We start from the raw sequence: 20,886 nt of genomic DNA, 5'->3' as shown, positions 1-20,886 counted from the left end.
TGTGGAGAAGACGAAATTTAGAATACATAATAACTGCTGTTGTTGATGGTTTTACTGATGGTTTCTCCCGTTTTCAATTTTAACTTTTTGCCAGCTTCTCATAAATTGGCAAAAGCTAAGGAAGGCTAGATCCCTTAGTGTTCAGCAGCTTGTAGCACCATTTGTAAGAAAAAGAAACATTTAAAAGTAAATTCAGTAAATAATTGGTAATTATTGTCTGAATAAACTATATTTTTAAATTTAATATACCAAATTTCATATATCCTCCACAACTCTCGCCACCCTGCCCAATTTTTTTTTTTTTAAATTTCACATCTCTGTTTTCTCAGGCAATAAATATTTTGGGTTGTATCCAAAGTTCATCCTACTTAGAGTAGACTCATTGAAATGAATTGGACTTGTGTTACACTAGCATTGCAGTTTGCAAGGTATTGGAGCAGTTCCAAGTTTGTGTTGTTTTATTTTTTTTAATGGAAGATAGAAAAGTACTGTAATCTATTTAAGTAGTATCTAATTATCCCTACATATTTACATTTTGTAAAGATGATGTTTAAGTACCTGCTATGGCTTCTTTGTATAATAATGCCCATGTTTACACTTGGGTCCAAAAATGCTACCAGTATGCTTTGGACTGTTCAGTTGGTGAAATCTTAGAAAGTTTAAGAGAAATAGGTTTTCCAAAGAAAGGCCTTTTGGGTGCTAATTAGATACAATGAAAGTCGTGAAATATTTATTACTTTGATAAATCCCATAGAAATTAAGTAACGTATACTGAAATATAAGTATTGGTTTAAAAATAAATTGTGTGATAAAATAATTACCATACATTCTTAAAGGAATATGTCTGCCTAAATAAATGTCCTTATAGTTCATTGGTGTTAAAAAATAATAATTCCTGGGACAGAGAACTTTTAAACAGAATTTTGAATCCAGGGCAAGTGTTTGCCAAGTCAGCTGGCTTCTGAAGGCCTAGATAGTCTGCATTGAGGAAAACCAAAATTTTGGTTGACACGAATCAGGAAACTGACAGAAAACTGCAAGTATCTGTTTAAATAGGGGATTGGAAGCTTTTTCTGTCAAGAACCACATTCCCTTGGGGGGTGATCTGTTGGGGGCTGCATTCTTATAGTGTGCAGGCCACCCTCTTTTGCTGACCAGTTTGCTGCTGGGGGCAGAGGAAGAGATTGCTCTTGCCAGAGGTCTGAACCAATCCCTTGCAGAGGGATTGTGAAATTAGGGTGAGGGGGTTGCCCATCGTTTATTTAAATGAAGGCAGATCTACATATCATAAACTTAGACGTTCAGAGTCTGTTTAATAGGGTTGTGTATTAACATCTTATTTGTCTGTCTGTCTGTCTGTCTTTCTTTCTTTCTTTCTTTTGGCGCCTTTTAAAATTCTTCATTTAATGTTGAGCATTTGACCAGTCAAAAGAAGTTTTGGTCATCTGACTGGTCAAATATTTGTAAGTACTAATTTTATTAGAACAACAAAGATACATTAACAAAGATACAGTTTGATATTTTTGCTAATTACAAAAACATACTAATTTCACTATTTCACAATAACAATTTGAATATAATAGCAGCTTTTATAAATGTGCATTACTAATTAAATTTAATTACTAATTAAAGCTTCGGCTTTAGTCCTGGAACATCAGGGTCAGCCTACAGGTACAATATTTAAAAATAATAAAGAGTGCTCTATTTCACGGATGGCTGCTCTTGCACTGTTGGGAAATGCCTACAGTTTAGCCAGTTGAAGAAGCTTTGCTATGTTGCTGGGTTGGTCCCTGACTGCTGCAGAGCTACCTTCACCATTGCCCTTGCTAACAAATGAAACCATAATGGAGAAAAAAACACCATAAGCTGCCTTCTCTACAGTGGCATTCTTGGCTTCATGGAATTTTTGACCATATTTTCCTATGGTCAGATAGTAGATGATCATTTGACCAGCATACCATCTCTTACTCATTTTTGCCAAATTTCATGTCCTGCCTTTCTATTTAGGTTTCCAAGGTGGCTAGCCTCATTTATGCGTTCACAAGGTATTTTGCATTTCTACCCATTAACAACCACAGTTTGTGGGTGATGTAGGATTTGGAATAGGTTCTTATTCAAGTCTCTTAACTAGTCTATCAACTGGTCTATTAAAATGTGTTGGTACAACTGTAGGTAACAGTTGAATGCCTATTACTTGATATTAATCTAGAGTTTCTCTACTGTTTTGTCATTTTTTGCAACAACTTTGTACAAATACAATGCACCCAACACATTGGGCAATATATAAGTTGCACTAGAGCAGTCTATATAACAAGGTGCAATGCCCTTTTAATCTGCTATTGAGCAAGAGTATTCTGCTTTAAAAATCCATAAGGTGTGTTCTTAGCATCAGCAATGCAGACAGGATTTTGAGATCTCCCACTGAGAAATAGGGAAAGAATTGGAACACTGAGAATTGGGGAAAGGACATGACTAGGCTAAGTTTTGATTTTTATATGATGAGATATCAAGATAAAGGAAAACTGGTTGCAAGTCAGTAGTAAAGCTCAGATTGTGTTTGGCTGTTCTGTGTTACTACTGTAAGAAGTGTATCTACTGCAAGAGTGTTATGGCACCCGTTATCTTGTTTAGCTTTTCATAATTTGTTCCTTAGAAGTAAGTGAAACTTTTATGAAAACTGGTATGAGCATTGCATCTGATGAAGTAGAAGTGTTCACAAAAGCTTTTGCCAGAATAAACGTGTTAGTCTTTAAGGTGCCACAAGCCACTGTGTTGTAAGTGACCTACAGAATCATGCAAGCATATTAATGGTGGTGTCTGGGTAAAGAGAGACTCACTTGAACTGTGGATGTCAGGGAATAGTGAAGTATGTTTGTAGACATGGGGTTGATTGGGACAGTGGGCAGGATGAAGCACCATATAAGGTCAATAGTGCCATGTCAGTATTTCTTCTGGACCTATTGTAGTTCAGTGTTCAAAATAAAGGTTTTAGAGCACTTGCCTCCTTGTTCAGTATAGAGAACAGACTCCCTAGAATCATCAAGGACTGGAGAGGGCATTAACTGAAACCTGGCAAGAGTTAGTTCCTCCCTTAAACTGAGCTTTACCATTTTCAATGACTAGTCCTCTGGCCCTTCAATATATTGAACTAGATATACTAGGGGGATATCTTTACAGTGTTAAGAGATGCAAAATGTTCCTGCAAAAACACATCATTGGTACATAATTTAAACTCCTTTTTAGTGAGAACATGATCTTTCTGGAGGAAGAAAGTCTCTGAATAACAATATTTCTCTAGTAAACTCATCATATTCTGATACCAAGATTTTCCCCTTCATGAGCTGAAGCCCAGTTGGTTTAGGTAACATAATTTTGTTAAGTGATCTCTTATGTTTTAACCAAAAATGAAAAGTTAGCTGGCATATCATCATGGTCCAAACCTGAGATCCCTTTTCTAATTGTAGATACTGTCTTGTGGGATATCTGGGCCTGAAGAAGATGGTTCTTAAGATTCTATTGTGGATACAATCTAACTCACCTGAGACTTAAAAATCCCAGATCTTTGATCCATACAGTATTTGGGGCTGAATTTTTCATTTTATTAAATTCAGGATAGGAAGCTCCTGCCTATCCCCAGCAATATACCAAAATTTAACGATCCCAGTTGTAACCTGTTTGGCCTTGGGTTTTGCAGCCCTAATGTGTGGTTGTCATGAACACAAGGCAACAAATAATACACCCAAATAATAGTATGTGAGCATCTGCTCTATTTCATTTTGGTCAATGTTCCATTTATGTGTTTAAGCCACTTCTAAAGACTATCACTTTTGTCTTTTCATAGTTAATTTTTTTAATTTGTTGACTTGACCATATAAAGTAAGAGAGGGGTTTTCTTCCTGTAAATAATGGAGGGGGGAAATTGTCACTGTTCATATATTGAAAAAATTGATGAAAAAATTGAAGAGGTGACAATACTCATCCTTGTTTCACCCCTCTCAGCTGGAATTGATCCTGTGAGAGAACCTAAGGAAGATAATCTCCCCCTCAAGGAGATGGTAGTATAAAGTGCTTTAACAAGAAACAGGAGGTGCTGGTCATTGTTGCTACTAGATACCTTAAACCTCAAGTGCTCATGATCAGTGGTATCAAAAACAGCTTTCAGGTCTATGAATGATACAAATAGTTATCCTTTCCTAGGTCAAGTATATTTGTATGCTAGGTGGTTCAACACAAAGCACTTGTCCAGGGTGGAATTATTGTGAAACATTGAGATGCAACATACTAAACACAGCACCAAAAAGTTAGTAAACACCTTCTGGTACTGACTACTCTGCCAACTTCACTTGTAATTCAACTACTTCAATACAAAGGGAAATAACTTAACCTCTGATATACCTGGCAGATGTATATAATAAAATAGGTGCACAAGAGGACAGAGTCAAAACTATATAGTCATAGTCAGTTCAACTATCACTTCCTAATTTTGTACTTGTTTTTGCACATTCATATAGCTAGCTATTTGATTTATGAGGTTGCAGTGAAATAAATGGATGGACATAGATTGCATCCTTCTCCAATTCAGGTATATGGGACACTCACTGGGCCCATTCACATACATCTATATAGTGCCAAGAGAGCTAAAAGTGAGTGGAGAGGCAGTGTTCTGAAATTAGTGAAGGTATCAAGTTGAGTAGAAGGTTTGAAAATGGGTTTCAAATGTATGCTTCAAAAAACCCTTGTTTTTCAGATCAGCGCACTTTTCATATGCTGGACTTCTAAGTCAGGAAAGGGCAAAAGTTAAACTGTGATCCACTGTTGGGCCACTTGTCGATTTTTAGTGGAAGGGAGCACACTCAGCTATGCCTTAAATGTTAAGCGATCCTGACCTCTATAAATCGAAAACATTGGACCACAGGGATTCTGGAGGGATAGGGGAGTAGACAATGTAGTAGCAAGCATGTTTTCTTCTAAATGCTAACATGTCCAACAACAAAAGAACCACTCTGTTAACCAGAGTGTGCTTTATCAAAGCAGACTAGTAATTTGCCTTTTATGGCATTGTATATTGGTGACATGGTCTTAGGCAATCAAGATGATGCCATATCAGACACCATTTGAAGTCTCTAGATTGCATACAAGCTTCTAGGGAATTGAAGTTCATTTGGGAATGGAAGTTCAACATTGGGTCGTTCAATAAATCCTTTCCTTCTAAACATGGTGTGTGTCTTAACTCTGCCTCTATAAGGTCCTGCGGTTTCACAGCCTGATCAACTGGGAAATCATAGGTTTTGGTAGTGTGTCAGTTGATTTTGGTAACATCTTTTCTTTGTTAAATCACATCTGTTAAATTGTCATGTTAGAGCAAGAGCTGCATTATTATTTTTGTCCCACAGTAATAAAAATAGAAAAAGGGTAAAATAGGGTCTCCAACCTTTTGGGGCCTGTGGGCATATTGAACTATCTACAATCAGCCCCAGTGAAAAGTATAAACTGACTGGCAATTATGACTTGAACCTGATGCCCATGACTGCAATCTGCTGTGCTCACTTTCTGGGAGTTGTTGACAACATAATGACCAGGTTTGCACAATCACCATAGCCCACTATGGCTTATATAAGCCACGGTGGTTTGCAGCATGTGCCAGTGGCCATTTTGAATATTCAGCTCCCAGCAGGGGGTTGCCATGGTTTGTCGTGTTGTCTGAACCTGGGCGGCAGGGTTTTTTTGAGGGTTAAACATCCCTCAACCCATGGTCTGTTGTAGGGGGTTCAATATTCAAAATGGCTGCTGGCATGCACCATGACCCACTGTGGCTTAAATAAGCTATGGTGGGCTGCAGTGATTGTGCAAACTGCCCCAGTGTATGAAAAACATCCTTGTATCCCGTTCTTCATGGTCACAGCTTAGCTCTGACCAGGCTTCAACAGTTATGCTCACCATAGTGAATGTGCCACTACCCCCGATGAGTGAAAAGCCTTCCTCCTACCTTGAAGCTGCAGAAGTAGGTGAGGATCATCATAACAGCTTTGCAGTGATCCCCACCCACTCCCCAGCTCCAAGATTGGGAGTGGGAGAAAATTGGAGGATGTAAATGTGGAAGCACAGTCACTTCTTCTTACATGTGTGAAAGAGATGTGGGGAGGGACTGCTTGGAGAGAATTGCTTTTCTCTGTGGAGCAGAGGGGCAGAGCCAAGGGAGGAAGCTGTGAGTGATTGAGTCTTGCTGCCTTCTGAGCCTAGTCCTGCAGAGGCTTGCCCTGCTTACTTCTGAATATACATGCAGAAGCTTGTCCTGCTTGCTTGTGAGTAGACAGGCCGCTCATGCTTCCAAGTAGACATGCTTCCTACTAGAAGTTGGCAACAATTTAATGGGGGTGGAAATTTCAGTCCCACCCACTTTTGTCTGTGGCCCTGCCCACCACTGGAATGTGGCTCTCAAGAGCTTCTCAGAAATAGAATTTGGCCATTGGGCTGAAAAAGATTTGTCACCCCCAGCATAGAAATTTGGAAGCAGATTACAATTCTTATGTGAAAACATTCCTAGATGTACTATTGAATAACTTTTTATACTGGGGGTATGTCCAGGTAAAGTGTATGTGTTTAGCACATGCTACTCAAAGACCTAGATGGGTTGCCAACAGTCCACAAATGTACTTGTCATTGGCAAGTAGTTTTTTCCCTCTGGCAAGAGAATACCCTTCCATGTCTGGAAGAGTCTGAGGACTCTCTCTAAGGCTGTACTGACTGACTTCTGAAGCAAGGGCTTCAGAATAGCAAGGGATTTCCCTGATCCTGCAGTGAACATCAGATACTTGGAAAATCATGAGACTACTTGCTGCTTTCTGAGCATCTGAGGCTTAGCACAGTGAGAATGAGCTCCAATCCCTCTCCTCAGCTGCAAAGCTAGGACTCTCCCCTCACAGTTGTGCTGAGTCCCGAGCTTAGTGTAATGTCAAAAGACTGTCCCCTCTGAGAATAATTTTTCCTGACTGGCAAGACCAGCTAAGATCTGTTGACCCCGTAGTTTGCTCAAGTTTTAGCTGAAATGCTCCTTACTGTGAACTTTTGTATTAGTAGCGCCTCAGTTACTGGAATGTAATTAATAGCACATTTTGAATAGATACAGTTGCTTTGACTATTATGAAAACCTGCTTGCAGTGTGTGGTATTTTTGTATGCACCTTCTTTATGTATGCTTTCATAAAGTTTCCACAGAAAAGGTTACCTCAATAAGATGGCTGGGTTTGGGCCGGTTTGCATGTCTTATCCATAAGGAAGATATGTAAGACAAAGGGGTTTTTGAAATGTATGTTACACATTTTGCACCATTTATTCCTCTTTCTCACTCAGTTAGTCTAGTACATTGCAGATCCCCTTCAGTCATTTATAGTTCACTTGCCTCTAGACTGGGAACAAACTGAAAGTTATACAAATGTCAAGGTGCAAAAACTAAAGTGTGTTGGACCTTTTAAACACTCATTCTGATTATAAATTGCAAGAAATCTTGTGAAGAACTTAGTCCAATGTCAGTGAAGCAATTGATTGCATAAATCAATAGAGGAAAAAGTTCCCATAGTGTGGAACAAAACAATAGGGTTGTCCAGTGGCCCGATGGATAAAAAATGGATGTTTTGTTAAAAAAATTTAAAAATTGGATTTTTAAATATTTTTTAAAACATAATAAATAAAATATTAAATTTCTCCCTAACTTTAAAAATAATGTAGTTATAATTAAATTTAATAAAAACATGCTAAAGCTACACTTACAATCTCATATAAATGAAGTTACCTACCAATCAAACATGGGCATTAATTTCAGTTTTTCATCTCATGGAATGGCTCTGTCCAGCCTAATAGGTCTTGCTTCTTGAAAGTCCTGGGCTTTCAATTTCTCTGAATAAAGTCACATGCGCAAAGACACTGGCTACATAGCATTGTTCTGTGCTTATGTGGTGGTGGAGGTGCGCCAAACAAACCAGAGAAGTTAAGTAAGACAGAAAGACAAGATAGCAGGGTGGATAAAACTTGATGCTTAAAGTAAATGCACAAAATTGGATTTTAAAAATTAATTGTTTTTTTTTTCCTGCCCAATAGCTATCAAATCTTGCTTTGACCTATCACTCCTGGGCATTTCATTTTAGTTTGCTGTTGGGTTTTTTTTGGGGGGGGGTTGAGGGCAAGGCTTGGCCAAGACAGAGTGAAGCAGAAAGGAGCAACATTGCAAAGACAAAGAGATGACAAAATTGTCCAGCGTCCATCTTCCTGTATACTAACACTACAATCCTATACCCACTTAACTGGGAGTAAGCCCCATTGAACTCAATAGGAGACATGTATAGGATTGTGCTGTTAACCTCAAACTGTCATGGTGGCTGGTTATAAGAAGGACTCTATAAGTGAACATTTTAAACATTCCCTTTATAGATAAGAAGGAAAGCATGAAAACAATATACAGTGAGATAAAGAAATGTCAGTCCTGCTTGTAAGAATGCAACAGTGCAAATATTCTATTTAGTTGTAAATTGACACAGCTTACCGGCCAGGTTTCCACCATTGTTCAGGAAATATATGAAAACGTTTCAGTGGGAAACTTGATTTAAATCCGTAATTTAAATCAGCCTTTTTTCTTGCTGTTATTTAGATAGTGATCAATGGTTTAAATCAATTCACCCAGCCAGTGGCCTACTAGTATTCAGTCTTACAATCAAGTCATCAGCAGGAGCACTAGTCTGAGGCTTTGCAAGAAAGTCTTAAATACCTGCACATAATGCCATTGTACTTTTGGCATTAAGTACATTAATGACATTATGGAGAAACCAAAATTAGCCCCAGTCGTTCATACTCTCCAGTCACTTTCAGGTTAGTTTACTATAATGCAGTCTACCTGGGGCTGCCTTTGAAGACGATTCAGAAACTTCAGTTTGATTCAAAATGCAGCTGCTTGAGTTCTAATGAAGTCTGCCAGTTGGATTACATTACTCTGATTTTATACCAATGTTTGTTAGCCGTTTGTTGCCAACCATAATTCAATGTAATCTTGTCAATGTTTAAACCCTTAATAGCCTAGGACCAAGTGTTTCAAGAATTGCCTCCTCCCTTACAGACCTGCTCAAATGTTGTTGGCAGCATAGACTTTTCTATTTCAACAGGCCTTTTCAGATAGTGCTTCATAAATTATTATAAAAATCCTACTGTTACTGTGTTACCTGTGTGATTAGGATGACTAGACTTCTCTTATATTGGTAATATTTTGGATTTATTGTTGAAATCAAATTGTTTGCCTTGAATATCTCCAGTAGAAAGGTGTGGTATAAATGTTAGAAATAGAGACACACCAGAGCTTTCTTGTTGTTCATAGAAACCTTCACTTCAGTCCTTCGAAATCTGTTATTTTATAGCTAATTCAATGTTGTAGTTTGGGAAACTCATGGCCACTTAACATAAAAGCCAGCTGTTTTAATTAACACACCAGCGGCTTCCAGGCCTTGTTAAGGCCTATTATAAATAGGTGACAAGCTCATTTATAATATTAGTCTGATGTAAATAGTCAAAATAAGAAGAGGGAGCACACTTGATGGCGAAGATTGTTAGTTCATTTTGGGGGGTGGGAACAAGTCACTTGTGCTTGGTAGTGATGTGACATCTGATTGTTTTGCATAAAGGAACAAAAACACTTCAGTCACAATTGTATAGCATCAGAGTTCCTGAATTGGACAGAGCATCATCTAATGTCAATAAAGGCCATTCACATCAAGGGAATCCAACACAAAGGCTTTCTCGCACTGCGGGGAATCAATATCACAGGCTGGAACTGGCAATTAAATGATGTAGCATGCTTGCATCTAGCAGCTAGACGCTATTTGTTTCAGCATATAATAGTAAGCTTGCTCACTTTCTCTAGGAAAAAAGACCAATCTTGGCAAATGATCCACTTTCTCAAAAAATCAATGTGTCTGCTGCTTTTACTTTTTCTAGGACGAACATTCAAATTGTTCTGTTAAGGTCCCCTTAACTAATGTTATGTCTTTTCCTTGACTTCTGTGGAACTTGCGCAACAGGAAGGAGGCCTAATTATTGCTGAACTGTCACTTTGGTCTAGCTTAACTTTTTTCAGAAAGGAAGTTGGGTTATAACTTCTATTTCTAAATGTATAATTTATTTTTTACATGTTTGGCACTAGCTTTAAATTATCAGTGATTTGGTAAACCGTCTAAACTGATTTTTTTTTCTCTTTCAAGTTGCTTCCACACTTTGGGTGTCCAGGTTCTTATAAAAACATATTTTAACAACCAATAGTTGTTAAATTTTGCTTAAGTGAAAACCCAGAAACCTGGAACTGTATCCAGCTTACTTGGACTTCAGTTATATTTGAGTCTAGCTGAACTCAGTGAAGCATGGCGTCCAGTAAAGTTATGTATAGGAAATCACAAATTGCATTATCTGTATTACTTCATGAATCTGCAGTCTTCTGCAGTTCATCCTTGCAGGATGCTGTATGACTTTTTTTTCCTTTTCAGAATTCTTTATTCATGTTGTTAAAATGTGAAGCCCAAAATTACAGTGGCCTGATCCAGCGCAGCATGATTACCTTGACTGCATTCTCCACTTCACAGTCCTACTTCACAATCCTCCCTCTACCTCCCCCCTCCTGTGTTAAGCACATTCCTGTTGCTTTGTACTTCTGGAGTGAAGAAGAGGTGGCAGAACAAGTAGAGAAAGTATGCTTCTTGGGAGATAATGGATGTGAATGAAAAGGCTACTTAGTGGCAATAGCACTTTTGTTCTCAAGACTGAAGTTTCATTTGATTCAAGAATGCTTAGACACAGGATTATGCAACTGTGGAATTCATGTATCTAGGCACACATGAAAAATATTTTGTCTTTGCCTATCTCATACAAGTAAACATAAACAAATGCTTAGTTCTAGTTACTGGAATGCTTGGCAAATCTGAGTAATGAAGTGGTATTATGAAAGTAGAAAGTGTGTTCATATTTGTAGACAACTTCCTTGTGTCTAGTCAGTGTATATACCTATTTATTCAAATGAGGCACATGTGGTGAAAGATGGGATGAACTTAATTACAAAATGATTTTTAAAAACCTGGTGGTTTAAGACCAGAGTTAAGGCTACCTCATGTTGGGCTCAAGCTCCACAAATCTGGGAAATTGGAAGCTAAGGCTGATGTCTTAACAGATGTGCCCCATGATTGGAAATGATGTGCCATGTCACAAATTATGCTTGCTTACAGTAATAGCATTGGATAGCATTGAATAGCATTCACCTTTCCAAAGCCCTAACTGTTTGGGGCCAGGATATTTAAAGGGCTATATCTAGTCTTCAATGGCAGCCCTGCTCTCACTCCCACCACTGATAGCAGTGTAGCTGGCATAGGTACACAGAACAGGGCTGCCCTGGTTGTACCACTCAGGCTATGAAACTCTCCAGCCCAGGAGGCTTGTCTGTCCCTCTTTCTACTTGCATTCAAGCACCAAATAAAAACACTCATTATGCTGTGCCTTTTCCATGGCCTTGAACTGAAAATTGCCTCACCTTCTCTTTATGCTGCCCTGTTAGGCTGTTTTGGATTTGTTTGCGAATGCTTTTAGCATTTTAACTGTGGTGATACTTCATTATGTTTTTATGGTTTAACTGTTAGCCACATCAGTGGGTGGGTGTAGGGGGACATCTTTGGTGATGGAAAAGCAGGATAGAAATATTTTAATAAAATGATATTCCAGTTATATAGATATCCATAGCTTTCAGTATGACTGGTGATGCACAGCTCTTCCAGTACCACCAAGCTAACAGAGGGAGAAGGAGAATGAATCATCTTGCCCAAGTAGAGTGTACTTCAGCGCCTGCCTGCCTGCCTGCTTACTGGTGGCTTCTCCAGAGAGAGTCTTGGTGCCTAGACAGTTTAGCCTCCTAGTTGGGTCTAGGCCTAAGTCAGAATTTTCCAGCATCGCCTACCTGCTTACAGCAGGTTGCATCAGCTTCTTAGGGCTGGGGCTTAAAAGGAACACTGCCTTGCATGGTGGACCTGTCATTGACACGGTTGCCTTGTTGGGAGCACAAGGGTGTTATTTTTTTTACTGCGGTTTAACTAAATCACCCAGGCACATAATTTAATGTGGGGAGGGTGGCTGTCAGGGTGGTTATGGGAAGGGGTGGCAGTTTTGCTAAGCTGGGAGAAGGGAAGAGTGATTCAACATCTTAAGGTATCACCTGATCCCTAACTGGCCTGCTCTGTTGCTGCGCCCATCAGGAGATACCCTCCTGGTGGTACAAGACTTCAGAGGTTCAGTCCATTATGGCTTGGAATAGGGCCTTTAGTATCATAGTGCCCACTCTCTGGAACTCCCTAGCACTAGAACTTAGGCAGGTGCAAACCCTTCTGGGTTTTCAATGCTACATGAAAACATATCTTTTCCAACAGGCATTCCCAGGAAGGTAATCTTGTCCTCTGTAGGACAAAGCCTGATTTTGTTTATCAATTGGAAATGTCTTGAATATAAGCAATTAATAAATACCATTTAATAAATAAATAACATCTTACATCTGTTCTGTCTTCTGGTTGTTCCCCTGGCAGGAAGGTCCCTGGTTCTCTCTCTCTCTCCTCCCCCCCCCCATTGAATAAGGAGACTGACTTAGTCTGCCAACAAGACCTGGGGAGGGGAGGAGAGTTAGTCTTTCCCAGAGATGTCCACCTTGGTATTTAGTAGAACATCAGCATAGGCTGGTGGGTCAGGGTCTCTGTTCTTTCTAGATCCTCAGCATCTCACTGACTATTTGCAACGGTATGGATATGTGGGTACTAATTAGGAAGTGCTAGGAACCTTTTTCCTAAATACTTCACACAATAGTGACATAGTTCAGCTTGCTTGTTGTCTTTGTTAAGCTTTTCATGCCTAATTGGCTTGAATGTAACTGGTGGAGGAGGATTTTTTACAGCTTCATAGGACGAGATGGAGTTTGTAGGTTGGCACTAGTTGTTAGAAGAAAGAAAATTTGATATTCTGTGTGTTCACTTTTTCATTTTTTAATCTCTTCTGTTCAGGTATATCAGTAACTTTAAAACATCGTAGGCACCACACAATTTCTGTCTCCCACTATGGTATGTGCAGTTTGTAGGTGAGAACTATTAGAAGCACTGGATAGAGTAATTGACTTCTAAATCCAAATCTGTTTGTTGTGGTCCATGACCAGATTATAAAAGCAAGGTATACAAGATATATTTACAAAAACATATAGAGCAACAAAGTATATATACAAAGATACATAGAATAAAGTATCATCCATGCTGAGCAAATAAAAAACAAGTTAACTGAGCTGTCAACTTAAGTGCAGCAGAAATAAACTTAGCAACTTTTGCAGTCCGCTACAGGAATCATGTCAACTAAACAGTAAGATATATAAAACAGATTATCTCTGCCAGGAACTTAGATAATAAAGCTGCAATCAGATAGCATCACTGATGCAATGAATATAGACTTGAGCACACTCTGGGAGAGAGCGCAGGACAGGAAGGCCTGGTGTGCTATGGTCCATGGGGTCATCAAGAGTCGGACATGACTGAACAACAACAACAAAAACATATATTACAGTCACTAAATCCCCCAAACCGCAGGGACAACAAGGTTGTAATGAAGAATCCTTATTGAGTCTCATCTCTAGCATGGCAGATAAAGAGCATTCATACAGGCTGGTGTAATAAATGACTTCTAGGTTGGGGCACTGGAGTGTAGGGCGCCCAAGTAGAAGAGCAGACCAATGTTCTGCGTGTTGCAACTCCTTGACAGTGACAGGCCCCATGTGGCAAATGTTTAACAGAATGTTACGCTAGAGCCAGTTACACGTTCAATCCTGGATGGTGTCTCCATGTACCGTTTACTGATTTTGGAGAACACATTGTACCATGAAGTGAGATCATAGAAGATAATTGTATATGCAAGATTTACAGATAATCTGCTTCTTGGGATGCAGCAGAAGGATAAAAGGTAGAATATACTGTTTTGCTAAAGTTAGGGAATACCATTTTTGAATCCTTCTATTTGTGATTCAAATTGAGAAGCAAATAGAAAAGTATCAGCAGGGAATGGGCTGAGCTCGATGTGCTGACTTCCTGTTTGAGGGATTATTTATGTGGGGCAGCATTCAAAAGTGGCATCCCCCCCCCCAACCAGCTGTAGTCAGAAATGGTTCAGTTCATTCCCATACCTTATTCCCAGCTCATCTGCATGGTGTGTAGACTGCCAGTTTTTGCCTATTTCTGGCCACGTGTTATATGCAGCAGGATGGTTTGTGGTTCTTTGCAGTATGTCCACACAAGTCTGTGTTATTGCTGTGTTATTGTGTGAAGTAGCCCTTAGCTGTACAAGAGATTTGAAAGCATGCTTCTGCTCACTTAGTTTTCTGTTTGCTCAGGTTGTAACTATTTGTTACAGCCTACCCCAATTTTCAGATGCCCAACTGCTTCTTTTTCATTCCCTCAGCTGTTTTGCAGTGGATTTTACAGGGAAGAAACAGTAGGCAGGACAAGGAGTGATTTATGTTCAGGTGAGCAAAATGCAGGCTGCAAGCATGCAGCCCCCACCCCATCTCTGCCATTACTGCTACCCCCGCCTGGTGGGGGGGAAAGGTGTGGTCCCTGCAGAGTTCCAGAGTGGCCAGTGTGCCCCCTGAAGCCTCCAAATTTGCCCACCCCTGGCTTAATGCTTAATCTGCCCATTTCTTTTCTTCAGCTGGTTTTCAGACTCATGTTTCTGTTGCAAAAATGTAGTGTTTGTAACAGTAAAAAAACTACCTTGGTATTCAGTTATGCAAGATAATGAATACGGAACGTGTACACTTCATGTGAAATTGCAGTACCCTGCATTAGACCAACTGTGTTGGAAGAATTATAATTTTTGATAGAAAACTATAAAAATAGCTCTGTGTATGCAGTGTACTGGTAATTTGTGTAGTTAACAAAATGCATGCATCAGTATAGATCATATTGACCTGGTTCGCATGATCACAGCTTAAACAAGCTATGGGATCTTATTTAAGTTGTCACATGTTCCAGGCGCCATTTGCCTCATTACCTGGTCAGGCACGGCTTGCTGTGTCATGCACACCTGGGCAGCATGGTTTGTTTGAGGGGGAAACGACTGTCAAATAACCCTACTACAGGCCATGGGTTATTTGAGGGTTGTTTCCTTCTAAAACAAGCTACACTGCCCAGGTTCAGACAGTGTGACAAGCCACACTTGGGCAGGTAATTGGGCAAATAGCTCCCAGCTAGAGATGTGAAGGCCTGGGAAAAAACTGGGAAAAACTGGAAAAATTCAGAGAAAAACCAGTTTTTTCTGATTTTTTCCAAGGACTGTTTTTGCGTCTTTCTGAAAAATTGAACAGCTTTGGATTATGAAGTATTTTCTTTTAGAATTTAAGACAAGGTGTTTATGTATTGTTACCAAGACTTACCCCCCCCCCCAATGATTTCTAAAAACTGTTCAAACTGAAGATTTTAATAAAAAGACTAGAGATGTAAAATGTCTGGAAACAATGAAGCCATGGGGGAAAAAAAGTTTTAATCCTCTCTGTAAAATTCTCAACATAATTATTCCTTCAATTTCTTATTAAAATTATTGATCCAATGTATCTTTTACAGATAGATAGTTTGGGATACTCCAAGTCATGCTCAGCTTCCCAACATGTAAACAGAGTCACCATATCATAATATGGAAGAAAATGTGCATTCTTGACAATTTGGATTTTGTTCTACATAGTCCTGTGTTTCTGGACTTGTCTTCCTCTGCCTTCAGTTCTTCCTGCTTTCTCTGACTTCTAGGATGATTCAGATGTTTCAGGGACTACTTGCTGAATTTCCCTCTCATCCAGTATAAACTAGGAATCTAAAATATGTTATGTATACCTTCGTTTGCTCCTGAAATTAATCACATTTGGTATATTAAATTTTAAAGCATAGTTTATTCAGACAATAATTACAAAATGACTGAGTTCACTTTTTAAAGTTTTCAAATATAATGATAATTTTATGAGCAAATCACATTATACATAATATAACTTTAGGAACATAAAGTTCTTCAACCTGGTGCCCTACAGATGTTTTGGGCTACAATGGCCAGCATACCTGACCATTGGCCATCCTGCCTGAGGCTGATAGGAGCTGAAGTCCAAAATATCTGGAGGGTGCTGTGTCGGAAAGAGCTGTCCTAAAGCAACAAAGTGACTTTAGTTCTGTAAAGGGTACTTAAAAAATAAGTATGGCTTATTTTTCATGTTTTCCCCAAAATTCCACCCCCCCCCCCAAAGTAGGAAAAAACCCAGGAAATTTCTGGAAAAATTCTGGAAATTTTACATCACTATGCCCAGCACGCACTGCAGCTTAAACAAGCCACTGTCCAAACCATTTTCACTACCATTCTGGCAGTTGGGTGGAAATGGGAGTAGTTACTTACTACTTTCGGGGGGGGGGGGGAGCCAACAAGTAGTTAGTTTGGCAATGTATAACCATTTTCTCTCATACTCTCAACTTTTGCATTTTCCCCCCTTATCAGGCACATTTTAAACATTGAGCAGATTTGCATGATCAAAACAAGTCACCTGTGGCTTAAATAAGTGCAGCAGTGAATTTGCACACATCTCCCCAAAGGTTTTTTTTAATAAAGAAATAAATGAAGTTAAATTTGTACAAATCTCTCCAAAGCTGGGGAAAAACCTCTAAATATGCACAAATCTTCACAAAAGTGAAAAAACAACAACCCCATGTTAAATTTGTGCAGATCTCCTAAGGTGGTGGTGAGAGAAATAATGTTAAATATGCACAAATCTCTCCAAATATTACCAGGGTTGGGGGGAAGTGTCGCAGTCTAGGGAGGCGACGAATTGAAGGAGTAAATTGACTAGTGCCATTTCAAGATGTAATAGAGAGGGGATATTGCTATGAGATCATGAAGAGCAACGGGTTTTTTCACCATTCTTGCCTTTTCTCTGTAGCCTTTTCCAGCAAGCTATGCACAAGCCATGACACATCACAGCAAGCCACTCTGAAAACAAGCCACCCTGAACAACCCAACAACAAGCCATGTGTTCTCAGGGTGGCTTGTGCGTGGTTAACAAACCACACTGCGGGAACTGCACTGAGCTGACAACCCACCATGGATTGTTGTGTCGTGCGAACCAGGTCTGTGTCCATTCCTCACTTAAACAGCTGTCTGTGGTCAATTGTAGTTTTGCGTAGCTGGCAAGTGCTTGGATGACAGTGACTTTTTGGTATTTAAATTTTTGACTTTATTTACATTTTGGAGCACCACAGTTGTGCTGTTAAATAAATGTGTGTTCATAGTGTTCAAGTAAGGTATAAGTACAAACTCCAGTATGCTATAGCCAATTTTAATATCTATTTTGTTATACTATTTAGTTTGTCCAGATTGAGACCTGACCATTGAGAATGACTTGTTAGGGTTCAGCTCACAAATGTGCCCATTGCTCTTGACCTACTGATTTAGCAGATTGAAAATGAGATGAGATTTCATCATAATATTTCATCATTGGCTATGCTTTTTTAAAAAATTCAGTTGACATCTAGACATCCCATGAGAGGAAATAATGATTAGTATGAATTCTACAGCTGGTGACTACTTGTAGCTTGGGCAGACATTGTCTAGGGACTCTTCTTGGATTGTACATGTGCATATGTTCTGGCAGGCTAACCTATAACGTTTCTTCCGTGGAGGTGAGGGTCTGGGTAGGCTTAAGTCAGAGGATTTTTACTGGAAGGATTTTTCTAGTTGGAAGTAGAATATATAATGTTTATATTCAAAGTAAGAAGAAAGACACTTGCTCTTCCCTTCCTCATCCCAAATTGTAAAGTGCATGGATATAATGGGACTGCAAAATACACTGAATATTATCTCAACTGCCACTGACTTTATAGCAAACACCAGGACTGAATACTTGCTATATTACTTGCTTCATTTTCTTTCCACATTTTCTTTCTAAAATGCATATTCCATCTACCAATCATTGTACCTACAGGCTTTCATCCTTATAGCAATTAAAGTATAGATCCAAATAGAACCAATTAAAACAGTCCTGATCAACCAGTGACCAAATTTACAGTTGCCATCTGATTATGAAAAAAAAAAACCCATCAGCAAGAAAAGATTACTATCAACCTCTTCAAAGACCAGCCAATCAAATGGGCCTCTCTGAGGCAAGGCATTTCCACAAGGAGGGCACAACTATAGTGAAAGCCCTGTACCACCCATAATTTCTCATTGAAAGGGTACAGTTATTTGATCCTTGAATGTTTGTATTTATATTCGGTGATTCACCTGGGCCATGGAAAACTTGGAATGAGTCTTCTGGAGTAACATTGTGTTCCTTAATAGATCCTGAGAGTTCTAGATATACAGCTTGTTTCCTTTGACTTTATTGACTTTAACTTTTAAACCTTGTATTTATATGATTAATGGGTTGAAGTGAGGTAATGTGAATTTTACTGATGAAGTGTTTCTGGGTAAATCTTGGCTGTGTCTGAGTGTGCATCCACACATGTGGACTCTAATTAAATTATCAGGATAAGTGGTTAGAAAAGTGAAATCTTGACCTACTAAAGATCCCCAAACATATTTTTCAGGGCCTGTGGGATAGAAATAGTTACTAATTTTGGAACAAGATAGCTACATATTTTTAAATTAATTTAAAAAATAGTATGAACACTTCCTATTCTGTACATATTTGAGATAAGTTAATAAGCCAGATTTGAGACATACATTGCTGCAATGTAGCATATTCTTTTGTCTTGTAGATATTGAGGTGGTGAATCAACACTTGCACCATGCGTGAATATAAACTAGTGGTTCTTGGTTCGGGAGGTGTTGGAAAGTCTGCATTGGTAAGTAGAATTTCGCTGCCTCTTATGACTTTATCTTAAAGTATATAAAACTAGTATACTCCATCTGTAACTCAGTGAGAGGAGTCTGGATGTTTCAGTTGACGTCTGTGCATTGTAAAGTGTACAAGACCAGTTTTATGTAAAAGGCAGTTGGGGAGCCCTGTATGTGCATAATATGAATATCTGTGTGCATGTACTTAATACACACACATTTTATACAAATTTAATTTATCCCATTTTAACCTCACTACTTAAAAATGAACTTAATACAGTCAATGAGGCACTCCATTTCTTCTGTTTCTGGATGATCAGAGACTGTGAGTTTTGCTCTTAGGAAAATGTAAATGTTACAGTGAAAGGGGAATGAATGTGAAAATTGTTACTGTTGGAGAGCTGGACTTGGAAGTTGAAGTGCAAATGGAATCAAACTTCATTTCCTCTTAAATCTCCATTGAACAGTAGCAAATAGTTCAGTGGTCAACATCAATAGCTCATATTAAAGCTTAAACTAGAATTTGGAAACAACAGTATTAATGTGATAGAATGGAAAGCCTATAAATATAGTAAAGTTACTGTCGCATAGTAAAGTTTGGGCAATTTCCTGCTCTGGAAAACTACACTCTCCTCAGAGTTATTTGCCCTGGTTCTAGGATGCTGGTCAAAACAACTGCACTATTAGAAGGCCTGAAGTGCTTTTTATGCTCTCGCTACAAGTTCTAGATTTTGGTCTCCCTGTGTATATTTCATATTTACATGGGTACTAGAAATTGGCCGTTTTCATGTGAAAACTGATACAGTCATAGGATAAAACTGGTGACCATATACATTCAACTCAGCAATAAACCAAAGTAATAAATTCTAAATACTTTTTTTCTGGTTACGTTTTGGTGCTCAGGCCATGCAAAGTATTTGCTGGCCAGGACAGCGAGCAATGAGTTCAGTCGAAGTTGGAGGGAAATTTGGGGGCCTTAGAAGCTTGCCTCCTCTTTGAGGCAATTTTTAGGGGCTGATAAAAGTTGTTTATAGATCCTGAGTCAAAAGGACTTGGCAAGCCTAAGTCCATCTATAATTACCTGTAATTAATAAATAAAATAAGACTTTACCTGGTGCCTAAATGAAGGGATGCCTTCCTTCACATGATCCAGTCAACAGCATAGTCAGGCAAGTGTTGGGGCCTCAGAAGAGCCCACTCATCTATGCCTCTAGAACATTATATGAATCTAAAATAGACTTTACTCTTGGCTTCATTTTTTAAAATCAGTAATTTCAGCTGCTTCAAGGTTTTATAAATGTTGATACAACTTACTAATGCATCATAACAACCAGCGTGTATGACCCCCAGATACCTGGTGGAATTTATGTTGACCTAAGGATTAGGCAAAATAATACTCTTTCCTTCAAAATTTCCAGATTACATTTATCCTGTAAAATGTGGGTAAAATGTGCAAATATAATTTGAGTGAATGAACCAAATGATTGGGTTTTTTTAACTCACAAAATCAAATGGAACCCCAAATCTGGATTTTAAAATGAAAATACATTAAAACCCAACTCTTGGACTTGAGTTATTTATTTTACGATGGCAGTATTCTCAGTTTCCCTATTTGGGGATAAAGTGTGTCTGAAACATGGGGTTTGGATGCTTCAGAACAAATACTTCCAAATGATAAATGCCAGTTAGCCTTCTTCCTATTTTTGTAGGAATGCTCATGCAGCAAAGTAAGAGATGTCTCAATTTGTTTAGTGGTTTGGCTCTTTGCATTGTCTCACAATATGAGAAATGGATGGTGATAACACTATAGATAATGGTATGAATGATGAAGTTCATAAAGTAGCATAGAAATAGATACAAAATGCTCTATGCCAGGGCTATCCCAGTTATATAACTTATTGCTAAAATAATAGGCAGAGACATGAACACTGAAGTGTGTAATATATGTAGAGGAAGGTTCAGAAATCTTGTAAAACTTCAAAGTATAAAA

The 20,886-nt window shown here is 38.7% G+C and overlaps 1 protein-coding gene across 9 annotated transcripts in view; it reads left to right on the top strand.

Moving 5' to 3' along the window:
- The window catches only part of RAP1B (RAP1B, member of RAS oncogene family), a 63,969-nt gene that overhangs the window by 31,796 nt on the left and 11,287 nt on the right, over window positions 1–20,886 (top strand). For 4 of the 9 annotated variants that reach the window (XR_014784405.1, XM_084810549.1, XM_084810542.1 and 1 more), the window contains exon 2: window positions 18,818–18,904. Coding sequence is in view for 8 of the 9 variants with exons in the window: in XM_084810549.1 (XP_084666675.1) it covers window positions 18,848–18,904 (57 nt within the window). In the remaining variant the exon portion in view is untranslated. Of the gene's footprint in view, window positions 1–13,057; window positions 13,115–14,492; window positions 14,557–17,001; window positions 17,189–18,817; window positions 18,905–20,886 lie in introns of all 9 variants that reach the window. The other 5 variants (XM_084810544.1, XM_084810547.1, XM_084810545.1 and 2 more) reach the window with 3 other exon arrangements.

Source organism: Heloderma suspectum, chromosome 7, assembly GCF_057233095.1.
Source record: "Heloderma suspectum isolate Gila_16-S chromosome 7, 16-S_ref, whole genome shotgun sequence".
Taxonomy (NCBI): domain Eukaryota; kingdom Metazoa; phylum Chordata; class Lepidosauria; order Squamata; family Helodermatidae; genus Heloderma; species Heloderma suspectum.
This window is presented reverse-complemented; position numbering and strand designations above follow the sequence as displayed.